This window comes from Apostichopus japonicus, chromosome 19 (assembly GCF_037975245.1).
Source record: "Apostichopus japonicus isolate 1M-3 chromosome 19, ASM3797524v1, whole genome shotgun sequence".
In the NCBI taxonomy this organism is placed as follows: Eukaryota; Metazoa; Echinodermata; class Holothuroidea; order Aspidochirotida; family Stichopodidae; genus Apostichopus; species Apostichopus japonicus.
The window spans coordinates 15,470,861-15,492,657 of NC_092579.1; the positions used below are offsets into that span (position 1 = coordinate 15,470,861).

General features: G+C 37.7%; 2 protein-coding genes across 4 annotated transcripts; both read left to right on the plus strand.

The window, feature by feature from the left end:
- On the plus strand, positions 1-9,947 carry LOC139959525 (centromere protein M-like). 3 transcript variants are annotated; one of them, XM_071957224.1, is made up of 6 exons: positions 1-274; positions 1,848-1,944; positions 2,683-2,762; positions 3,824-3,922; positions 4,278-4,449; positions 8,115-9,947. In XM_071957224.1, the coding sequence occupies exons 1-6, from the start codon at positions 204-206 to the stop codon at positions 8,154-8,156; spliced, it is 561 nt and encodes a 186-aa protein (XP_071813325.1). In that variant the 5' UTR covers positions 1-203; the 3' UTR covers positions 8,157-9,947. The 3 variants fall into 3 exon arrangements, with proteins under 3 accessions (XP_071813325.1, XP_071813323.1, XP_071813324.1); XM_071957222.1 differs by having other exon boundaries at positions 52-274; positions 8,111-9,947; XM_071957223.1 differs by having other exon boundaries at positions 144-343; positions 8,111-9,947.
- Positions 9,948-17,907: 7,960 nt separating this feature from the next.
- On the plus strand, positions 17,908-21,491 carry LOC139960286 (uncharacterized). The gene is made up of 3 exons (XM_071958543.1): positions 17,908-18,087; positions 19,415-19,724; positions 20,066-21,491. Exons 2-3 carry the CDS (start codon positions 19,417-19,419, stop codon positions 20,721-20,723), a joined length of 966 nt encoding a protein of 321 aa, XP_071814644.1. The 5' UTR covers positions 17,908-18,087; positions 19,415-19,416; the 3' UTR covers positions 20,724-21,491.
- Positions 21,492-21,797: the final 306 nt, after the last annotated feature.

Sequence of the window (21,797 nt, forward strand, 5' to 3'; positions counted from 1 at the left end):
AGAAACACCGTGAAAGTCAGCTACAGCTGCACGAAAACTATGCAGTTAACTCGTACATCACCAACCAGACCAGCTATTCGAGACGTATAAATCTTCTGGCAATGCTTTAGGGAAATTCCCAATTTTATTTACCGCATGTAATACACAATTTCTGTGACGTAATTGCGCGGGACTGTTTCAATTCTAACAACGAATTATGATCGATGCTAGGCTGTTCGTTTACTCATCGACGCCGTGAACGATGGCATTATATTAATGTGAAATCTAGTCTACTGTAATATCGCTGTTACACTTTTGAATGCATGACACATATCATAATTAATGGTGTTCACCAGAATAAGTAGTAAGTAGTCAAGTAACTTAGCTTTAGTAAACCGTATAGCATAGGCCAAATCATAACGTAAAGCACACTACAGTTAGTCTATATTGACAATGTTACTGATCAGTGATACTGTAGTGTAGCCTAGACCTAGCACCGGGTACTTGTTTGTTGGTTGGCAACAACAAGTTAGGCCTGGGCCTAGTGGTAAAGCCAGAGAGGGGAAATGGTTGGGCTAGACCGGTCAAAGCTCCCCCACAGACAGTCTTTACAATGAAATGGAGACAGTTTAAAAACATGCACAAAAAAAAATTGGGCCTAGGCTAGCCATGATATATGAATTATGATACTTGGAAATGGTGTAGGCTACTTTTTTTTATAGCACAGTGTGATCTATGTCTCCTGCTAAGCAAGCTTTCATTTTGACTAACCATACGTAGCCTAACCAAGAATGCGATTGTTGTGAGACCTGAACAAGTTAACTTTGACTGAGTGATTCACGCTGAAGTTCTGAGTCGCATCAAACTTGTTTGTCTTTAATAAAACCAACATCTTGATTGGGGTCAATTAATATAGAGAAAAAAATATCTGCTTGTGTCAGTGAATGTTTGATATCTTTAATATTAATGGCCCTAATAGACTTCGAGACAATAGTCCCTGGTACTACAGTATGTGTACAGTATTGTGTAGTCAATGAGCCCCCTAAAACCTGGCCCTAACCTTATCAAAGAATTCTCAAATGGGAGGAGCCCCTTGCCTAAGACACTTTCCAAGGACCCCCTCCCCACCAAATTTTGAACTGTATCAATGATCTTGAATAAATACCATTTAATACTACTTAAATGCAAACAAGAAAGTGATTATGTATATATATGTCGTAAACCAACAGCACAAATCATAAAAAGAGTGGTGCATTTGCTCATTTTTTTTTATGTACAGTTGTAGACTGAAGTTTTCTCCAGTACTGATATGTATAACCACATCTTGAGAAAAACATCGCTTCATCTGTAATTGTCACAATAACTGTATCTGATATAAAATTCTAAGGTCATTAGTAATTGCTAGATTTATTTCTGGGTTTAGGTTGTTCATGATTTGAGCATGTTACTGTAGTCCCAAATATCATTATTCCTGCAGGGTAACTGAGGTAGAGTTTATATGGTTTTCATGAAAAGTCATATTAATGCAAGCTGCATTAATTAACTTACATTGACTCTTTAATTGGGGACCAAAAATCTGGATTAATAGCCCTCTCCGCATAACATAAAAGCTGGCTGACTAGGCGCCTGTCTGGGCCTAAGAAAGGGAAGTGTAGAGTATCAGGCAATCTGGTTGTAAGCATTTTCCTTGTAACCATTTTACTTCTTGATACAAAATTAAGTGAGAATGATATTAGCCAAATTAACATATAACCTAATACATTCATTTAATAACCAGTAGGCCAAAGTTACCCTCGACAAACTTGATTGGGTCACAATTAGCAATCATCCCATCAAAAAAATTCTTTAATTGTTCATTTTTTCTTTAGGTCATCGACAACAGCAATGTCTGCTGAATTAAACGAACTAGCTGATGTCCTACGACCTTTGCAGAAAATACCCCAGCCACAAACTGCAACAATACTTGTAAGTTTGATTTCATGCATTGGTAGGATACATGCTTAAACTCATTATATACATATAATCTGACAGTGTCTAATAATTCACAAACCACAGAGTCCTAATAGTAATACTCTTTGGATGATGAAATCTGCCGAGTTATTTTGTGCACCATGCAGAGTGCTAAACTTTTATTTATTTTAAACTGAGGACATTTTTTAGCCAGAGTACTGTTCTTTACAACATTAAAAGATACAAATATTCCCCCATATAGTTTCTAATGGATGAATTAAACCAGATTTTAACATCTTTCGGGGCACTCCACCCTCAGGACTTGTATAGCAATTTGCCCATTTTACATTTAGCATTTTGAGATACAATACTGGATAAATTATTCCCTGCTAAGGATAACATTGTTTTCAAATGCATCTTATACTTAAAGAAGCTGTTTCTAATACTCTGTCATATTAGATTTAAGTTAACATCATTCTGTAACCTTTGTTACATTAAGTATACTGTTTTATATCAACTTAAATAGCTTTTGTTGATAATTAACACCATTTAAAAGTCAACTTCCATGCAGTATACATATCTTCAATTGTTGGGTTTTTTTTGTCCTTAATTGTTGAATACCCTGTTACTCTTGAATCTAACAGATAATGGCCTGAAGTCCCTATAGTAAACAATGTAACAAAAAGCCCTGTTGTGTGTGTGAGTTGCTAGGTATTCTGCAATTGCTCCATTTTTTGGTAATATTTTGTTCAGATTGTTGGAGCTGATGGAACCCCTAAGAAGGAATTTGCAGAGTCGATGCTGAACACTATCGCTTCTTATAAGCTGCAGATGTAAGTAACTCTGTAGTATTTGTAGTATTTGTGATGTGTTTGTTTCATCAGTGTAATTTTAATATGTTCTTTTGTATGCATTGTTGTCAATAAAGTGTGTTTGTGGTGATAACATGATTGTATCTGTAAAAACTAATTCATAAATGTTAAGTATAGCTCCAGGCAGTGACCATCATTACATACAGTCATTAACCAGTGTGAGACATGCTATGACTATTTGCGATGAAATATGTCATTTCTTTTATTGTTCACTTCCATGCATAAATCATTAAAGAAAAGGGTAAAGATCTGTTGTGGGAAAAGGCACAGACTTAAACCCACCCTTTACCCACTTCTTTATTTTTGGGGGAAAGGGGGGGGGGAGAGGTTGTTGAAAGGTGGCATTGCTGTTATCAGTCAGTGGTTAGTGTGTAATAGCAATTGAATGGGTGAAAAGGTGTACTTTGTAGCAGTTACAGCTACTGTAGTATAAAGCAGGTCCTTAATCACTTGAATAAAACTGAGTTTATGGCTGTATAATGTAATCTTAGTAATGATCAAACTATAATCAGCTTGAAAGAGTGAATATAATCAGCTAAGTTAGCTTTGGTATGTTGAAGACCATTAACAAACACTGCCCTCAATCACAGTTGTAAAACTCTTTACCCCTTTTATTTAGGAGAAATGACACTTAAAAATCTGAAGCTCATCAATTAAAAAGGCTGTTCTTTTAATAAAGAGACCCTTTAGCCAGTTCCTCAAATGAAACACAGAACTTTTGGCTGAGTTTTAAATTTTATGAAACAATGGATCAACAATAACATTTTAGCTTACACTGAAGCTTGGATGTCATGATTAATTTTGCCTTAAAGGAGCAGATATTTGTCATATTGTAATGCTGATATCTTAAAAACCTGCATTCAGATGTTTCTTTTGTTTGGAACATGGGGTGGGGGGGGGGTCTATGACATATCAATAGTAAAATTCTGCCATAAGTTGCCCTATAATATTATTATTCATCTTATGGTGGAAGATAAAATAGGAAAAAAAATCATCAAACATCAATTTCTTTCTTCTTGCAGACGGCTGGCTAAGTACCTCCCTCTACCGATAGCAAACGATGACCAAAGACCAAATCTGGATTTCATCGTGTTTTTGCTTGAGATGAACAACGCTCAGAGGTAAAGTCATTTTTGTTTACAACATGTAATTAAAAACTACCATGCAGCAACAAGGATGCATGTACAGTGTGTTTTGTTGTCTTAACGGTGTCTCAAAGTTGCGTGTTATAGTAAGTTGCCCAGCCGCTTCAATCGATGAGCCTCAAGATGTTTAACAGAACAGTTCTCAAAAGTAAAAAATAGAACAGAAAAAAGGCAGTGTCTATCAACAGCCTACAACATTTCAATTAAGTGAAGTTTGTGCCTTAAATCTGTCACATATAAATGGATTAGCTTTACTCACCTCAATCAATAACCTACAGACCATCATTCAACTTCAGAAATGATTGATATAGTTACTTTTTATTTCTTTCAGTATTACCAGCGTTCATGATTCTTTAAAGTACCTAGATACCACTTACTTCTTGGGAAGAGTCTGTTTCGTTGTCAACCAGGCCAGTAATGACAGCATACATTGCACAGATATCACTGATATTACCAGACTGTGTGATTCATTTGATTCACCTATGCTATCTGGAAACTTGCAGGTTAGTATACTAGCAAAACCATCATAATCATCATCATCATTATCATCATCATCATCATCATCATCATCATCATCATCATCATCATCATCATCATCATCATCATCATCATCATCATCATCATCATCATCATCATCATCATCATCATCATCATCATCATCATCATCATCATCATCATTACACCATCACCATCATCATCACCATCATCATCATCATCATCATCATCATAACATCATCATCATCACCCTCATCATCATCATCATCATCATCACCCTCATCATCATCATCACCCTCATCATCATCATCACCCTCATCATCATCATCATCATCATCATCATCATCATCATCATCATCATCATCACCCTCATCATCATCATCATCATCATCATCATCATCATCATCATCATCACCCTCATCATCATCACCACCATCATCATCACCCTCATCATCATCATCACCATCATCATCATCATCATCATCATCATCACCACCCTCATCATCATCATCATCATCATCATCACCCCTCATCATCATCACCCTCATCATCACCATCATCATCATGATGATGATCATCATCATTACATCATCATTACATCATCATTACATCATCATCAGATTTATGAAAAATGATACCAGGATTAATCATCAGATCTGCAGACAAAATTACCTTCTTCTGCACCGATAATATTCAATTCATCGAGCATCCTCCCTCACCTTCTACCCCTCCAGAGAAGTGAGGAGGACTATCCGAGAGGATCTATTAACACATTCAGTCCAAAAGTCACATGAAATATCACATGAGCTGAAAGAAGAAAAATAAAACTGAAGAATGAGCCATTGCTGAGCTACTTGGTCAGGGCATAGCTATAATTACTGTAGTTGTTACCGATATTACAACATTGAAATGGGATACACATAATAGAACCCCTCCCAACCCTCCCCCTATCTCTCTACATTCCCTTAATACACACTATCTTGAATATGCATAGGCATCCCAAATGAGTATTAACTGAATCCAAAATTTGTAATGGCAGCTATGTTCCTGGTAATAATGATAATACATAATTTTTATATAGCGCCAAACAAACTATGAAATAATTCTCGTAGCGCTTAACATAATAATAACTATGATAGCAGAGCACTCACAAAACTAGTCATAATATCTATCACAGCACCAAGTAATATATGGATAGAAGTTGAAGAAGACACTTGATTCCACGTCAATGTAAGAAAAGGAAACAACAAACAGATAACTTACCAAAAAAGAATATGAATTTCAGGAAACAGATAGAAATGTAAACTTTGTTTGCATTTTAATTCTATATGTGTGGTTCAATTTTAAGAGCTTAATGTGGAGTTTGAAGAAGAGGTACACAATTCTGGGGAAGTGGGAGGGGGTGGAGGTGGCATGCTCCTCCCCCCCCCCCTTTCCGTCACTTCCTTTTTCAGCTGGTGAGAAAACTTTGGATCAGGGAATTCCAGAGATGCCAACCAGTAAGATTTTATCGTATTTAGTACGATAAAAAAAGTGAAATACGATAATACGATTCGCCTCTTGAAAATACGACTTTTCATCTTTCCAAAAAAAAAAAAAATTTAAAAAAATCCCATTTTTTTTTTTTTTAATTTTTTTTTTTTTTTAATAGTTGATCAATAATCTTGCTACATGCTGCAATTCATATTTGATTATTTGAAATATCTGACACTTTTTTTCTTTTAATTGGTTTATAAATGTCAGTTACAGGAATGTGGCTCATATTTCCATGAGTATAATGCAAGTCTACACAGTAATTTTTTTCTCACTTCTACTTCTGGCTTGAACCAAATTCTCATTGGCCCAAAATATGCAAGCAATTAAGCTGTATCATTATTCCCATTATGCATTTAAACACCCTTTTTGCATCATAAGAATTATTACAGATGCCTTACAATTTTCTCATTAGATTTTATTGAAAAAGCAAACATTTTACTTGCCCGTTCTTACCAGTAAAACATTTTTCTGACATTTTACTGGCCCAGGGCCAACGGGTCAGTGGTAGTGTTGAGTTTTTGTGAAAATCTGATTTTTCTCTCAAAAATCTGATTTTTTAGGATATTCAGTCTGGTTTTTTGTGTCAAGAGGTTGGCATCTCTGGAATTCTTTTAAAAATTCAAGTGTATCAATTTCCACAAACTTTTTACCTAATTACATAGATCTTCTTTATGGTCTACATAGCCCTCAGAATACACATTTCTTTGTCTGAACATTTTAATATTCTTTTGATGGGGTACCCATCACAGACCCCCTACATGGGAGTTGCATCCAACAAGCCCATAGCCAAACCCCTCATTTGTTATCTGCTCACAGCCCGTCCATACAGGTTCATCCTCCTAACAAAATCAAACGGAGGAAATTTGGAATTTAGATCCCTTGCCCCACCTTTAAAATCCTGTGCATGTCACTGGGGTATTTTTTATCCAGGGTATATTTTATCCAGGGTATATGATTTTTTGGCCTTGCGGTGCTGCAGAGCTCTCAGTATTAGTATTGGCCAATATTTAAACTAGACGGATAAAGTTTCAATTTCATGTATTTGAGAAGAAAAGTGGACAATCACGTGATGAAATTTTTGTAATTTCTTGATAGCGCTCTCGTCTTTTTGATGGGATTTGTAATACTTAAGAAAATGATGTTGCACCCTCACTTTGAAGCCAAGCTGAAACCAAATTTTGAAAGACATCAGCAATCATGTGTCAAAACGAAATCGTTAACGATGTACCAAAATAAAGTTGGTGAACACTGCTAAATAAAGTCATTAAATATAATAATAATTATATTCATAATTAATTCTCCAAAATGAAGGAAATTCGAGTTATAACTTCCAGTGGGATTTCTTCTCAAAATATGCTAGAATTATCTTTGAAAAGATGGTTTGTATAGTAGTGGGGTTTTTTTCAAGCACTGACCGCAGCTGTGAGATTTCTCTTCTAATTGAGCCCTTTCTGTTTCTAACTTCATATATAAAACTAAAACAACAACTCTTAGGTCATCTTTATTAAATTAAATTAAATATTTTTAACAATTCATCAGTATAAACAAACAGACAGAAATAGAAAGAAGAATTGGTAATCAAGACATATGGCTTAAAATGCAAAATTCCAGAAATATTAGTCCAGTTGAAAATTTGGCTACTGAAAATAGTTAAAGAATATATACATGGCCTAAATGTATTTTATATCAATGTTTGATTACAACATTGCTGGTAGTATGCTGAATAGTTTCATTCCAGGCTGCCCATAGTCACTACATGAAATCAATGCATTTAGAAACTCAACCATAGTCACTTCATGAAATAAATGCATTCACAAAAACAAAAACAGCAAGGTACAGCTGTTTTTCTTTTCGGTTATCATTATTTGAATATATATATATACATATGCAAGGTTGTAGACGTGATCAAGTCTAAAGGATAACATCTAAGGACATTATTTGGCAGAATTGATTTCACTCATTAAATGATGCTAACATATATCAAGTTTTTTAATTACGCTCTCAGCGTAAAATCTTGGTTTTGACATTCCCTCGAGTCCAGTAGATTAATGGATGTCTGCTTTTGGTTTTCGATATTGTTAATATATTATTTAACATCATCTTTAATGATAATATTAACATAATTTTGTTTAGACAGAAGAAGACAGAACCATTTTGGCCAGGCAAGTCACTCAGATGATGGAAATAGCTGCAGGAATGAAAACTGACCTTTCACCTTTACTGGTTCAAGCTACGGGACAATCTTACCAGTACATGCCAGATGGAGACACATGAAACAAAAGCATTAACTGGAAAATCATCAGCTGGAAAAATCTTCCTCAATTATGATAAAAGTTGTAGCTAAACTACTTCTACTAGCAGTGGACTCACCTATGATGATAGAATATTACCTTTTTAGTGAAGTATGAAAGGTTTTGTCATGATATTTCTCTGGATGTTGTGAGCTGAGCAGCTGAAGGAAGTTGTGGTCTTTCTTAAATATGAAGTCTGAGGTCCGTTGAGGCTTCTACCAGTGGAATTACCCACAACCACAATGATCTAAAGTGGATAATTATTCAGTGACTGGAAAAGTGTTTTAAATGGTTCAGTAATGTTCAGAAATAAGTTTATGTTTTCCATGGACAGCTTTGGAGGGGGTGGGGGAGGGGCTAATCCATTTTTTTCCCGTATCTCTGAGAATATACACATGAAAATAGCCTGGTTTGACCCCTCAGATAATAATCACATGCCCCACCATTCCTCGAAGATATTTTGTATTCCTACGTTGAGACTTTGTGCCCGTGTTATTTATCACTACAGAGGGAGGACCCATCACAAATGTAAAACTGTTCTACTAGTCTAATAGGATATACAAGTACTCCAATAAGACAGCACAATAATCAGCACAAAGTCCTCTGCGAAGTGAGGGCGCCATTTATGAAAAACACAACGTAACTTTAGGCTATCGTGTTGCAAACACGTATACATCCATAGTGTTCCAAAAAGCAGAAATGATAATTTAAACAGAACTAATCTACCATAGGAACCGATTACCAAATGTCGTAAAAAAAAATCCCTATTTTGAACCTCAAAGCATCCATCATTTATGGTTTGTTGAAAACATCTGTTGTTAGTTGACAAGTTTATTAATACTTGTCGAAGATTCCCTTAGTTAAGAAGTAAGCAATCAATATCCTAGCTGGGCTTCGGGAGGGTTATGGCACACGGTCACTTTTTTTGCACTTTTCTTATTTCCTTAAATATATTACGAATTCAAAAGTAAAATACGATGTTACCTCATCCCATATTTTCACTGGACCCTTTATTTTCCCACCCTCCCCTTGTTGCCTTCTTATCCCTCCTCCCTTGTCTCTGTTGACAGAAAACATCTGTTGTTATTTGACAATTTTATTATACTTGTCGAATATTCCTGTAGTTAAGAAGTAAGCAATCAATATCCTAGATGGGCTTCGGGAGGGTTATGGTCCACGTTCACTTTTTTTGCACTTTTGTTATATTTCTTTAAATATATTACGAATTCAAAAGTAAAATGCGATATTTCTTCATCCCATATTTTCACTGGACCCTATATTTTCTCACCCTCCCCTTGTTGCCTTCTTATCCCTCCTCCATTGTCTCTGTTGACAGACTATTAGGGAGGGTGAAAAACATGTATAAGTCTTGCTGGGGGTGAGGGGGGGGGGAGGAGAGACTTAGCACAGAAGAACACGAATATTGCGCAACAAGCTGTTCCGGATAGCACATACACCTTTATCGGTGGAAAGTAGTATATCCGTGTTAAGTTACAATTTTTCAATTTTTTTCAGTTTTATTAATAGCAACGAAACCAGAATATAATAAATAAGTAGAGATGATATGTCCTATCGAAAGTAATAAACCCGAAACTGAAACCATTGCTGGGTAAGTATGTCTTTGTTTTGTTAACGATCGTATTTCCTATAAATAAAAATAATAAATAATAAAAAATTAATTCATCTCTTTTTCTTTGTTTTCATTTTATTGATATCGGATTTATGTTTATTTGGCATTTTCTCCATCGACTATCCTATTGGAAATATCGAAAGTTCATGAAATGAGAATATTGGAAAATTCCCTTTCAACGTACCGAGGTTTCGTCAGTCAGGCATATGGAAGTGATACAAATGTTTATAATATCATTTAGTGCAGAATTATGGCTTTTCCAAACGATTTGTCAATTTAGGATTCACACAGGCGTGACGCATGTGCAAATAGTGCATCCTGATATAATAAAACTGTACGCAACGTAACCAATATGGGCTATATCGCAAACGTACAGATCTTATTGGGGGGGGGGGGGTTATAGGGGCGGGGACCATGCGTTGTTGAAGCCGATTCCATATAAAGGGAGTCGGGAAGCTGAAGGGAAAAAAAAGAGAATAATATTAATGTAGTTAGACTAATTTTGTTTTGTTTTTTAATGAGGTTGAAAAGGCAATATGGGCAACGTACACCGTCCCACACTCTCTTTACCTACACTGATTTACAATATTATGGGACTGATGCAGAAGGAAACTTACAGATGCACTGATGAGAACAAAACAATATTACCAGGTGCGTATCCGGGGGGGCGTTGGGGCGCGCGCCCCCCGGGTAAGAAAAAGAGGAGAGAAAAAAAAGAGAAGAAAAAAGAGGGGGGAAAAGAGGAGGAGGAGAGGAAGGAAGGGAAAAGAAAAAGAAGAAAGAGAGAAAAAGGAGAAAAGGAGGGAGCAAAAGAAAAACGCCAAGACACCGGGAAGAGAAAGAGGAACAGTGAAATCATTACAGCGCTGATCCCTATTATATAAACATGACCGGGTAGCCAGTGACGGATCGAGGACTTCGGAAGGGGCGTGCGCCTCATCCTACCCCTTACACCGACAAGTCCATTTTTTGACGTTTCCATTTTCCTCTCTCACTAATGTATCTAAATAAATACTATATATGGTCTAACATAACGCGTGTGTGTATGGACGCCTTAAACAATTCTGCTATGAAACCAACTGTGGCTGGGCTCGAACTCGACCGAGTCGTCGGGGAACATGACGATGACCCATTTCGGGAAGGGGCGACCGCCCCCCCACCCTCCGAGCATATTTTTGTTATGATATCGCTAGTAATTTCAAAATAGAAAATGCTTAGATGCAATTTACAAGGCATGGGAAGTGTCATTTCCAGCGATCTGGGAGGCATTTTCGGCCAAAATTTTCTTGTGCGCTTCGCGCCAACTCGTGGTGGCGCGAAGCTTAGATAGTTTGTCTACAGGCTTCGCCCTCCCTTGGCAAATTATTTGCTACGCACCTGTTCGAATTGTAAAATAAACAGCAGATATCACATCATATCAGTGAGCACGAAAATGGCGGTTCCATGATGAACAGCCTCAAAACTGTCGATGTGGGTAGTCATATAGGAACCCAGTTTGATTTGGGGGGCTGTAACGACTTGCCCAATAAATATAACCTAATTTTTTTGCGCGCTCCGCGCGCGTTCAACATGTTAATGTCAATATAATTTAAGCAAGCATCGGTTATTACATCGAATGCTATTGTGTACCGTACGGTCTTTGGAAATTGCGCAGTATACCGCGGGATGCTTATGTGAACAACGAAATGTCTTATGTAGATGGAGAAAAAGCATGGAGGTCCAATTATGTCAAATTCTCTTTTACATTAGTAATGGCGAAATTAGTCAGCCAAGCTTAGAAGTTTATTATAATTATCAAGGAGATATTTTTTTCATTTCCTTTAGCTACATCATTGCAATTTATTTTTCTTTCATTAGGAGCCCCCCCCCCCCCCCGCCTCCTACGCCTATGTGTGTAGTGTTCGGTTTCGGAAATATCTGGTATTTTTTTTCATTTCCTTCAACCGAGTTGTATAGTAGCCGTTATAACAGGGTTTAATATTTGTACACCAATAAATTAACTGTATCTGAATTTTCGAAAATTTCCTTACCAACATTCTTCATCATACTTCCCTCTACTCATGTAATTTTGACCGGTCTGTTAGGGGTTGAAGGAGGTTTTTCTATATTGAATGTCCATAGATGACATTTTTTTGCAACATTATGGGTATGTTTTGAAGTGAGTTTATTCACGAGAAATGTGCATTTTCAAATTCTGAACAAATAATGGGATGAAAACCTTGAAAAGTGGGGATGTCGGGTATTGTGGGCCGCGACGTAGAATCACCTACAAAAGCAATGATCCACAGGAAATGCGATGAGGTCGAACATGATTTGTGACTGAAAAAAATCTTCAACAAGTGTATGGATGGAAAAAAAAAACTGTTGGGAAATACTTGATTCTCAGGCAAAAGTGTACATGTGGTTGGTCATTATCAAGCCCGAAAAGTGCCATTTCCGGTGATCTGGGGGGTATAAAAACCAGAAATTTTCTTGTACGCTGCGCGCCAACCGATGGTGGCGCTCCGCTTAGATAGTAATTCGCGCCCTCCGGGTTAGAAAATCCTGGATACGCGCCTGATTACAAAACAGTTCTGAAAACAAATCAACGTCACATATTATTGATCATAGTATCATGAAATATCTTTAAGTTTCCTTCCCGTTTTTTTTTCGCTTTTTTTTTTTACTTTAAAAAAAATAATTTAGCCTCTGAAGAAGATCCTGCTATAAGATCGAAACGTCAGGCCAACTTACTTTTACACGTCCTAGTATCTTGTAAACAACTGTCACAATGGCGATTCCTATATCAACCGTAAAAACGTTAAGGCTGGAAAAATATGAAATACACTGCAGACTCGATGTCTTGTTGACGTCATCTTGATCAAAAACAGAAACAAGTGACACATTTTCAGGAAAGATGTTTAATTAACGAAAAAAGGTTAAATGATACTGTAATCTCTATACCTTAGCTATAGAGCTTAGTTTAGCGATCTGTCATTATTGTGCAAAGCAATGAAGAAGGGAAAAATGACTTCTTTGTTTTGTTTGGTTTGACTTTCTCGTTAGGCACCGTTTTATGTGTAGGCTGCAGAATGTGTGGATTTTTTTTTTATGTGGTAACAAAACATTTTGTTAAAAAGAAAGATAGAAAAACAAAGACCCTGTGAAATTTCTCGATTTTTATAAAAGGATGACTTTTAGGCACAAACTGAATTTTAGATATGTTGTGGACCATTAAAAACACCAACATTAGTACAAGTTGTACTTCTAGGCTGAGTTTTGAATTTTGGAGAATTGACACTTTTAAACATCCGAGGGTTGATCACTTAAAGTGATTGGATCTCATTAGTCGTATACACAACCCTATATAGCCTACGTCAGTTCCTTAGATGCATGCCGCACAAGGTTTGACGAGGGAACAATATGATATTTTATGACAAAAGACATGTTTACAGCGTAGTAAAAAAAAATGTCACGAACAAATGGTATTGTGGGTTTGCAGTCATTCAGTTATTGGAATTCGCAAACAATGGATTAATATTAATGGATTAATATTTATAGCTGCATCGAAGAACTGTCTTCATCATCATCCATTTAGCCTTAAATGAGCATTCGAATGTTTTAAGCATATCTTTTAATGCTCACTTGAAAATCAGAATGGCTTTAAATGCGTTACAGGTAATTTTTGTGCTTTCTTTTTGTCATGGACTATGGAATTTCTAGACTAAAATTCTGCACGATGTCATCTTATAAGCGTTATTTTTTTTAAAAGAAATTTGATACGTACTAATAATTTCGACATTTCGCAGTCATCTTTGAAGTATAATCTAGACTCTAAAAGTTTGATGTCATTTGTTTTGGGTATTAACTGATCAATTTTCATAATTTTGTATAAAAAATATAGCCAACTATTAAGCCATGGTCTGACCACATTTTCAAAACATTTCCATGTATATCTTTGCCTATCAAACTAACGATTACTATCACACTGTAATTACTCGCTGTACCATGTAGGCCTATATCAATTCACGTTTAAAGATAAAAATCGCATCGTGCCACCTTTAACCTCAAAAGAATAAACACTGAATCTTACCATCAGAAGCACCATCGACGATTCAAATCGAGCAAAATATTTTCATTTGTTTACAAGCTCACTACTGGACTCTACAAAACGTAGCTTATCGAAGTCGATTAGTATACAGCATTGCATAATTAGAGGTTTACATGTTTGTAGAGTGCATGATACATACATACATACAAGGGCGTAGGAACCGGGGGGCTGGGGGCGCCAGCCCCCCCCCCAGTGAAAAATATGGAGGGGCGGAAGTATCATTCCAACCCCCCCCCCGCGCCGCAAGTCAGAAAACCCCTTTTTCATTTCCAAATGAGAAAAAAACTCATTTCGAACACCAAATTGCATCTAAGGCCAGGTGAAAATGCAAAATTATAAACAAAATGGAGTGGGTGGGTTGAAGTGTGCTATATTGCACCAAATTGCATCTGAGGCCACCTGGAAATTCCAAAAAATTCCAAAGGGGAGGGGGACACCCCCTCCCCTTAGACCCCTCCCCCAGGCCGGCCATCAGTCCTCAGCCCCCCCCCCACTCAAAAGTACCTTCCTACGCCACTGCATACATACATACATACATGATAGGTGTACAAGATACCAAGTAAACAACTAGTTAAAAAGTATCGAAAAAGACAGATTAAAAAAACACAGACGATATCAAGAAACCAGGCTGAGAAACTTCTTCTAGGAATCGTTGTCCGATGAAGTATCAAACAGGGTACAAAGTGTCCTGTACATGTTGGTAATTATCCCCGCGGATCAAGCCCACCATGCAGAGGTATAGTTTAGGGTCATGTTCATAACTGTCGGATGCATTTACAGCAACAACAGGAAGTACCTATTGTCTTTGTGCTTGGTCAGATATTTAAATTAGTATAATGTGTGATTTCAGGAGTTCTTTAAAAAGGAAACCAAAAGTGATATCCTCCTCAGAAATAAAAGAGAAACATTTCCTGTAGATTGTGTTTCATACTTATAAAATAGGATTAAGCTAAGAAATATATTGTGTCGTGATATCACATGATAGAAACTGATCTACGATGGCTATCTCTTTTTTTTTTGCTACGAGTATATACAGGAAGATCAATGTCATAAAATAAATATTGATAAAAAATATATATAATATATATATAGAAAATATATATCATTTCATTTATTTTTGTTCTTTCACAACATAAGTATGACATAAAACATAGAAGGAGATAAGACACACAAAAAAACTTGTGAAAGGAAGTGTACTTTAAAAAAACCTATAGGGCTTTTCGGGTAATGACACTCCATGAAAAAAGTCACACAGAGCTTTACAATTAGAAAAGTGAACTAAAAACAAACAGAACCAACCTCTTCTCCTCCCTTCCGGCCTCACCCACCCCTCCCCTTCCCTTCCCAGTTAGAATAAGTACAAGCAATTATTGAGTAGTACTTGTAGACAAAAACCAATTCGCAGTTCTAGTATACATGTTGATGAAACGCTTTTGTAAGCTTTATCTAAAAGCTCAGTATCTCGTCATCTCAGTACATTAAATCAGTACATGTAGGTACGAGATAATTATCGGCTAATATAAACATCAGTAAACATAGGGAGGGGATGATAAGATCCATTACCCAATAAAGGATGACCTAGGCACAGAATTAAGATTGATATGTTGTCGCTTATGTCCCTTTAAACAGCCGAAGACCATCAATAAAGTGACTGGGTTATTTAGTTTAATGCACGGATTCATAGGTACATTAGGCCTCTGCCCCCACGCCAACTTGGGTCGCGAGCTTGCATTACCTGCATTATTTGCCCCCTAGATATTGTACCATCTCGACAAGATGACAAAATTCGGAAAATTGACGTTTTGACGAGATAACGGATCTCGTCAATGCATCAATTTTCTGAATTTTGTCATCTTGTCGAGATGGTATACGTAGTAAATGTGCAACTCGTCAATTTGCAGAAAATTGATGCATTGACGAGATCCGTTATCTCGTCAAAACGTCAATTTTCCGAATTTTGTCATCTTGTCGAGATGGTAGTAAGTGTGCAACTCGTCAATTTGCAGAAAACTGTTGCATTGACGAGATCCGTTATCTCGTCAAAACGTCAATTTTCTGAATTTTGTCACGTTACCATATCTCGTCAACTCGTCAATTTGCAGATAATTGTCGTTTTGTCAAGTTGGTAACTCGTCAATGCAATGTCCCTTCTACGCTTCCGTAACTGACAGACACTGTAGTTACTGTGTTCGTTCGTGAAATTGTAACCACTTTTCCAGTAGCAATGTTAATCTACTATATAAAAAGCCTGAACCAAAACGGACCGTAAAACTGCCACAATGAAAGAAAGAACATCCAGTTTTTTGTTAGTTTTTTTGAGACGTTGTTCTGGATTATTCCACCGATTTGCTGAAAATATACGGCAACCGTCTATCAGTTTGACTCACGACCTTTACAAAAAATATAATTCACAGCATTTTCCTTGAGGAAACTGGTAAAATCATCGATGAAATCATATAGCAAAATTGATAGAAATACACCAGTGACCAAAATTAGCGGGATCGTCATCACCTTTATCTTTTTTAATAACATTCATGCTCTTTACCTTCGCGGATTTGAATCCGAATATCTCATTTTCTCAAAGCTCAGATTTTTTCCTTCAAAAATAAGATCTTTAATTTCAATATGTGAATGACCAAATGATCAGATATGTAATTATTAAACTAATGTAGCTAAATCTGAGTACCGAGTGGTCAGATACTTAGGCCTACATGATTATTTAATAATTGTACTCCGAGAGGCAATATCTTAAAGGCATTGAAGACTCGCCCCAAACCGCGTGCCGCGCTCTGAAAAAGTTAACTTTCTCTTGCTTACAAGTGAACTTTTCTGCTTGTCGCTACAAAATGCAGACAGTAATGAAACGTGATACCTTGTTATCTTTAGCTGGACCTGAGATGTCCATCGCTGTATCGTTTGTACACTGTGCTGTGGGTATTGACCGCAGCTGTATGTACTGACTGTACACTAGTGTCTAATTACCGAAGGTAGCAAGCTGTGTGCGTATTGTCTGGGACCGATGGTGGTGTTTAACACTTCTGTTACACCTCATTCGAAACTAGGTCAGATTACCGGCATTTAGACGTTTCTTTTTGCGCGAGTCTTCACACCCTTTAATGTTAAGATAATGTGCGGTACCATCTGACAATAAAACTATACATAGCCACAAAAGCATTACAAACCTAACATATCCAATTCAGTATCACATTGTCAACTCAACATGACAATGTCATTTTTAAAGGTCAAGGGACATCCAGAGTTGACTTTCAATAATGTAAAACTTTACAATTCTAATGTTAAGGAAAACCCAACTCCTCGTCCATTTTCCATCTCCAAAGGGGTACTGGAAATTGGTAACAAGTACTATTACGTAATAGTTTTCGTGATGTCACGGGGGAAGCGCAGAAGAGGGCAAACATGTAACTGTTCTGCGCATTGTATTGAGTATGGTGAAATCTTTAACTAGCGAAAATAAGACCTTCCTCAACCGTCAGTTACAAGAAAGTTAAGATTGGGATTTAGGTAAAAAATCACAGATTGGTATATAAGGCATCAAACAAAACATTGAATGACTTCTTTTTTTCAAAAATTCCTTTGCATTTTTCTCCTATCAACCAACAAAAACTCCGCATAAAATCGGCTAAATTGCCTCGGTTAGGAAAGTAGAAAACAAATGACGCCATCCGTTGCTACCTTGCACATACAGTTGGTATCCTCACACTAATACGCATACACAGAATGCATAGCTGGCTCACATATATTGAAACAATCGTGGAACTCCAAATTTGGAGTATAAGGTTTTGATACATGTAGCTTCTTAATCTGTGCATGTTTGAATGTTATCTGCTACGTGTCTCGTGACCTTTAGACACTCCAGACAGTAATTTTATAACATTAGTCAAACACACAGTGTGTACAGTACGGTAGCTTATTATGTACTATGTATCGTTAGGGGTATAACTGTGGTGCAAACTAAACTGCTCATCGCCCGATTGAATATCACACCAGGTTATAGGTTAATTCCCATTTTCCTACCATTGCAGAGAAAGGCCTTCATCTTTCTAAGACAACCTATACAACAAGTGTAGCACAAATCCAGGTAAGACGAAGGTGATTACCTAGCTGTACAAGTGCTGCTTGAGGAGGAGGACTTGGCTGATCAAACTGCCTCCGCGAATGTCCTATGACTGTGATTTCGGGGGGACACCCCAAATTGGCTTCAAAAGTGTCCGACAAAATGGATCGTAGCCACTTTATATCACAAGTTTCAGTATTTGACTGTTTTTGTGTGTGTGTGTGTGTGTGTGTGTGTAACAAAGGTGCACATCTCAACTGATGTATTCGGAATTACTGACCAAGCTGTTAGTGCGAAGCCTCACCCAATTAAGTTAGCAACTTGTAAAGTTATAAAAGTAGGCTACATATTAACATATTGAATAATTTGTTATAGAGAAGACAGTGCCATTAAGTTATAGAGAGTAGGTCTGAAATACAGTACTCTCCAGTCCATTATCTGCTTATGCGGGAAGTTTCATGTACCCTTAGGTAATCGGTTCTTTGTTCCGAAGGGGTACTGCAGATGTAACCATAACAGCTTGTTAGTATAACATATGTGATTGAAAATGTTACTTTACAACATGCAAGGTAGAATTATTGCAGATAAAAAAGTTTGATAATATAACTGATTAGATTCGATTAGAATTCTTTGCCAACAAAATTTTTACATGACATTTTTTTTATCAGAATATTCGATTGTCCTAACATTAATGGCACACAGACGGATACCACCAAGAAAACTTATTGGGGGAGTCATTGCATTTTGTTTAATAAAAAAAGAGATAAAATATATAAATCTGAAAATGGTTAATTCCACAGAAACCAATAGAAAGTACAGACTGCATGTTGAACACTGATTGGTTGTTTGTGGGCAGGGAGGTTTTAGAGATGGAGAAACAGCGCTCTCTCCCTTCCTCTCTTCAGAAAATAACTGCCTCTCAATAGGTCCTTATAGTTAGTTTACTGGGATTTTGACGCACCTAAAATAATGATGTAAAGTATATTGGACAATAGTATGAATATGCCTTTTTAGACTATGCCCATCTGTTTGGAGACCAGGGGTGTGACCATGGGGTTATTGATCCGGTTATGGACTCTAAGGATCTCCACCCCCCCCCCCCCCAACCCTCCAGGTCTAAAGGTCTCAAGATTGTTCTGATTACAGCGTTTAAACCTTTGTGTGAAGTGAACATCTAACTCCAAACACTCCCCCCCCCCCCCCTCACGTTGATCAGCACCTGAAAAACGACATTGACCACAGCTTTTTCATGTGACATCCTACAGTCACACAATCAATATTTTCGCAATTTGTTTGTTTTTTACAAGAAATATCTTCTTCTTTTTTTTGTCTCTTGTCTTGATGGTTACAGATATGGCACAAAACGAGAAGGAGCAAGCTCTGCGTATATTCGTGTGGATTGTTCCTAGAGTAAACAGCACCGCTTTCTTAAAGTGTATGAGCTGCGTAGATGACACTGCGGTTTGGATGGAACCCTACATGACCACTCACTTGAACAAGACATTGTTTAACCCAGAGTACAAGAAAGATGACCAGAACGCCCAACGATACAGAGCTTCCATGGAGAAAACTATGCAAAGACCCGAAACATTGGCGATGATGAAAGAAAGCTTGGCTATGGCCGATGAATTTTCAAATATAACTGATCAAGCTACTTTTACGTAAGTAAGGTTTCAGAGTGGGCTAGGGGAATAGAGGGGAGGAGGGTCGGGTAGGTTAGGGTAGGGTAGGGTAGTCTACGTGACGTTACGTAAATGTGGGATATACATATGCCTCATATAATGTGCCATTTTACATCTAAAATGTATTCTTTTTATGGGGTGGGACCATTATAGACCCCACTACAAGCGAATCGACTTTAATGAACCCAGATGTTCTGAGATTGACAGTACGAAAAATTCTAACACCATGGCTGACCATGCACGACGATGGCCATTACTGAATTAACTTGAATGAAATCATTTTAATGAAATTCCTAGTTTAATTTTATCTCCCCTCTCAGTGATTCCTGGGTGAAGAAACAACTGGAAACCGAAGATCCTGGTAAGAAGTTCATCTTTATAAAAGATCAATCCTTTGCAATCTTCGACCAACTTGACAGTCTACCCGAAGGTGTCCCCACCAGACACGTCTTTCTAATACGTCACCCAAAGGAAGTGTACACCTCCTGGAAGAACGTAGCCACCACTCTAGCTGATCCCTCAAACCCGATACCCTGGGACGAATGTCATGCAGCGAATGACGCCTTCCTCATACCAGTTTCAGAATTCTACCAAACCCATCACAATTTATGGAAACACGTGAAGGAACATTTGGATCCAGATGCTGTAATCATAGATGGCCATGACCTCACAAGTAACCCGGATGTAGTGCTGCGAAAACTTTTTGAGAATCTCGGCATTCCTTACAAGCCCTCCTACCTGGAATGGAGTGGAGACCCACAGTCGGTCTATTCATCTTGGAGAGGTTCCAATTTCGTCGTCTTTGTCTGTTCTAACACAGTCAATATATCTAGGGCGGTTAATTGTTCCAAGTTTGACCCCCCAAAACACCCAAGAGGTGTAGCAAACCCAAAATGGAAAGTTACAGACGAATTGAAAGAGTACATAGAAAGTGCCATGCCGCTATATGAAGAGATGTTTGCAAATCGATTAATGTAGTTCTTGTTTGAATCGTTTTAATTGTAATACTATCCTGTAATTGTCTGAGGGTTGCGCAATTCCCTAGCAACCAATGATATATACCTATTAGGTACAATTTGTACAAAAAGGTTGTTTGCTTTCAGTAAATAATATCAAGTACAGCCGTAGAGGCTATTTTATATGGTATAAGGGGGAATTAAGAGGGGGGGGGGACATACGACCTTGTATGAGTGGTGGGTAGGAGGAGCAGGAGGGAAAGAGAGAGCACAAACCCGCATTTCTCTACTACGCATGTAAGTTTACTGATATAACTACTATATATGTGTATCTATCTACTTCTCTATATGTTACGTTATCACAAGCTACCCTAACCGTCTGACTATATTATCACGCTTCTCGGCCTTTTGGCTAAGATCAAGTGTAGTATCTTTTCCCTTTCGAGGGGAATGATGATGCACACCCGACGATGATCACACAGCCACAGTCCCGATGCAAGGGGACTGGGGTTGAGAGCGGATCAGTCGTTTGGTAGTTTGGTTTTCGTGCCCGCCAGATTCTTTCCTGGGCGACTTTTCTAATAAAAAACCCATAATATCACGCCTTTTGGCTAAGACCATGTGTAGTATCTGTTCCCTTTCGAGGGGAATGATGATGCACACCCGACGATGATCACACAGTTACAGTCCCGATGCAAGGGGACTGGGGTTGAGAGCGGATCAGTCGTTTGGTAGTTTGGTTTTCGTGCCCGCCAGATTCTTTCCTGGGCGACTGTTCTAAAAAAAAACCCATAATATCACGCCTTTTGGCTAAGACCATGTGTAGTATCTGTTCCCTTTCGAGGGGAATGATGATGTACACCCGACGATGATCACACAGTCACAGTCCCGATGCAAGGGAACTGGGGTTGAGAGCGGATCAGTCGTTTGGTAGTTTGGTTTTCGTGCCCGCCAGATTCTTTCCTGGGTGACTTTTCTAAAAAAAACCCCATAATATCACGCCTTTTGGCTAAGACCATGTGTAGTATCTGTTCCCTTTCGAGGGGAATGATGATGCACACCCGACGATGATCACACAGTCACAGTCCCGATGCAA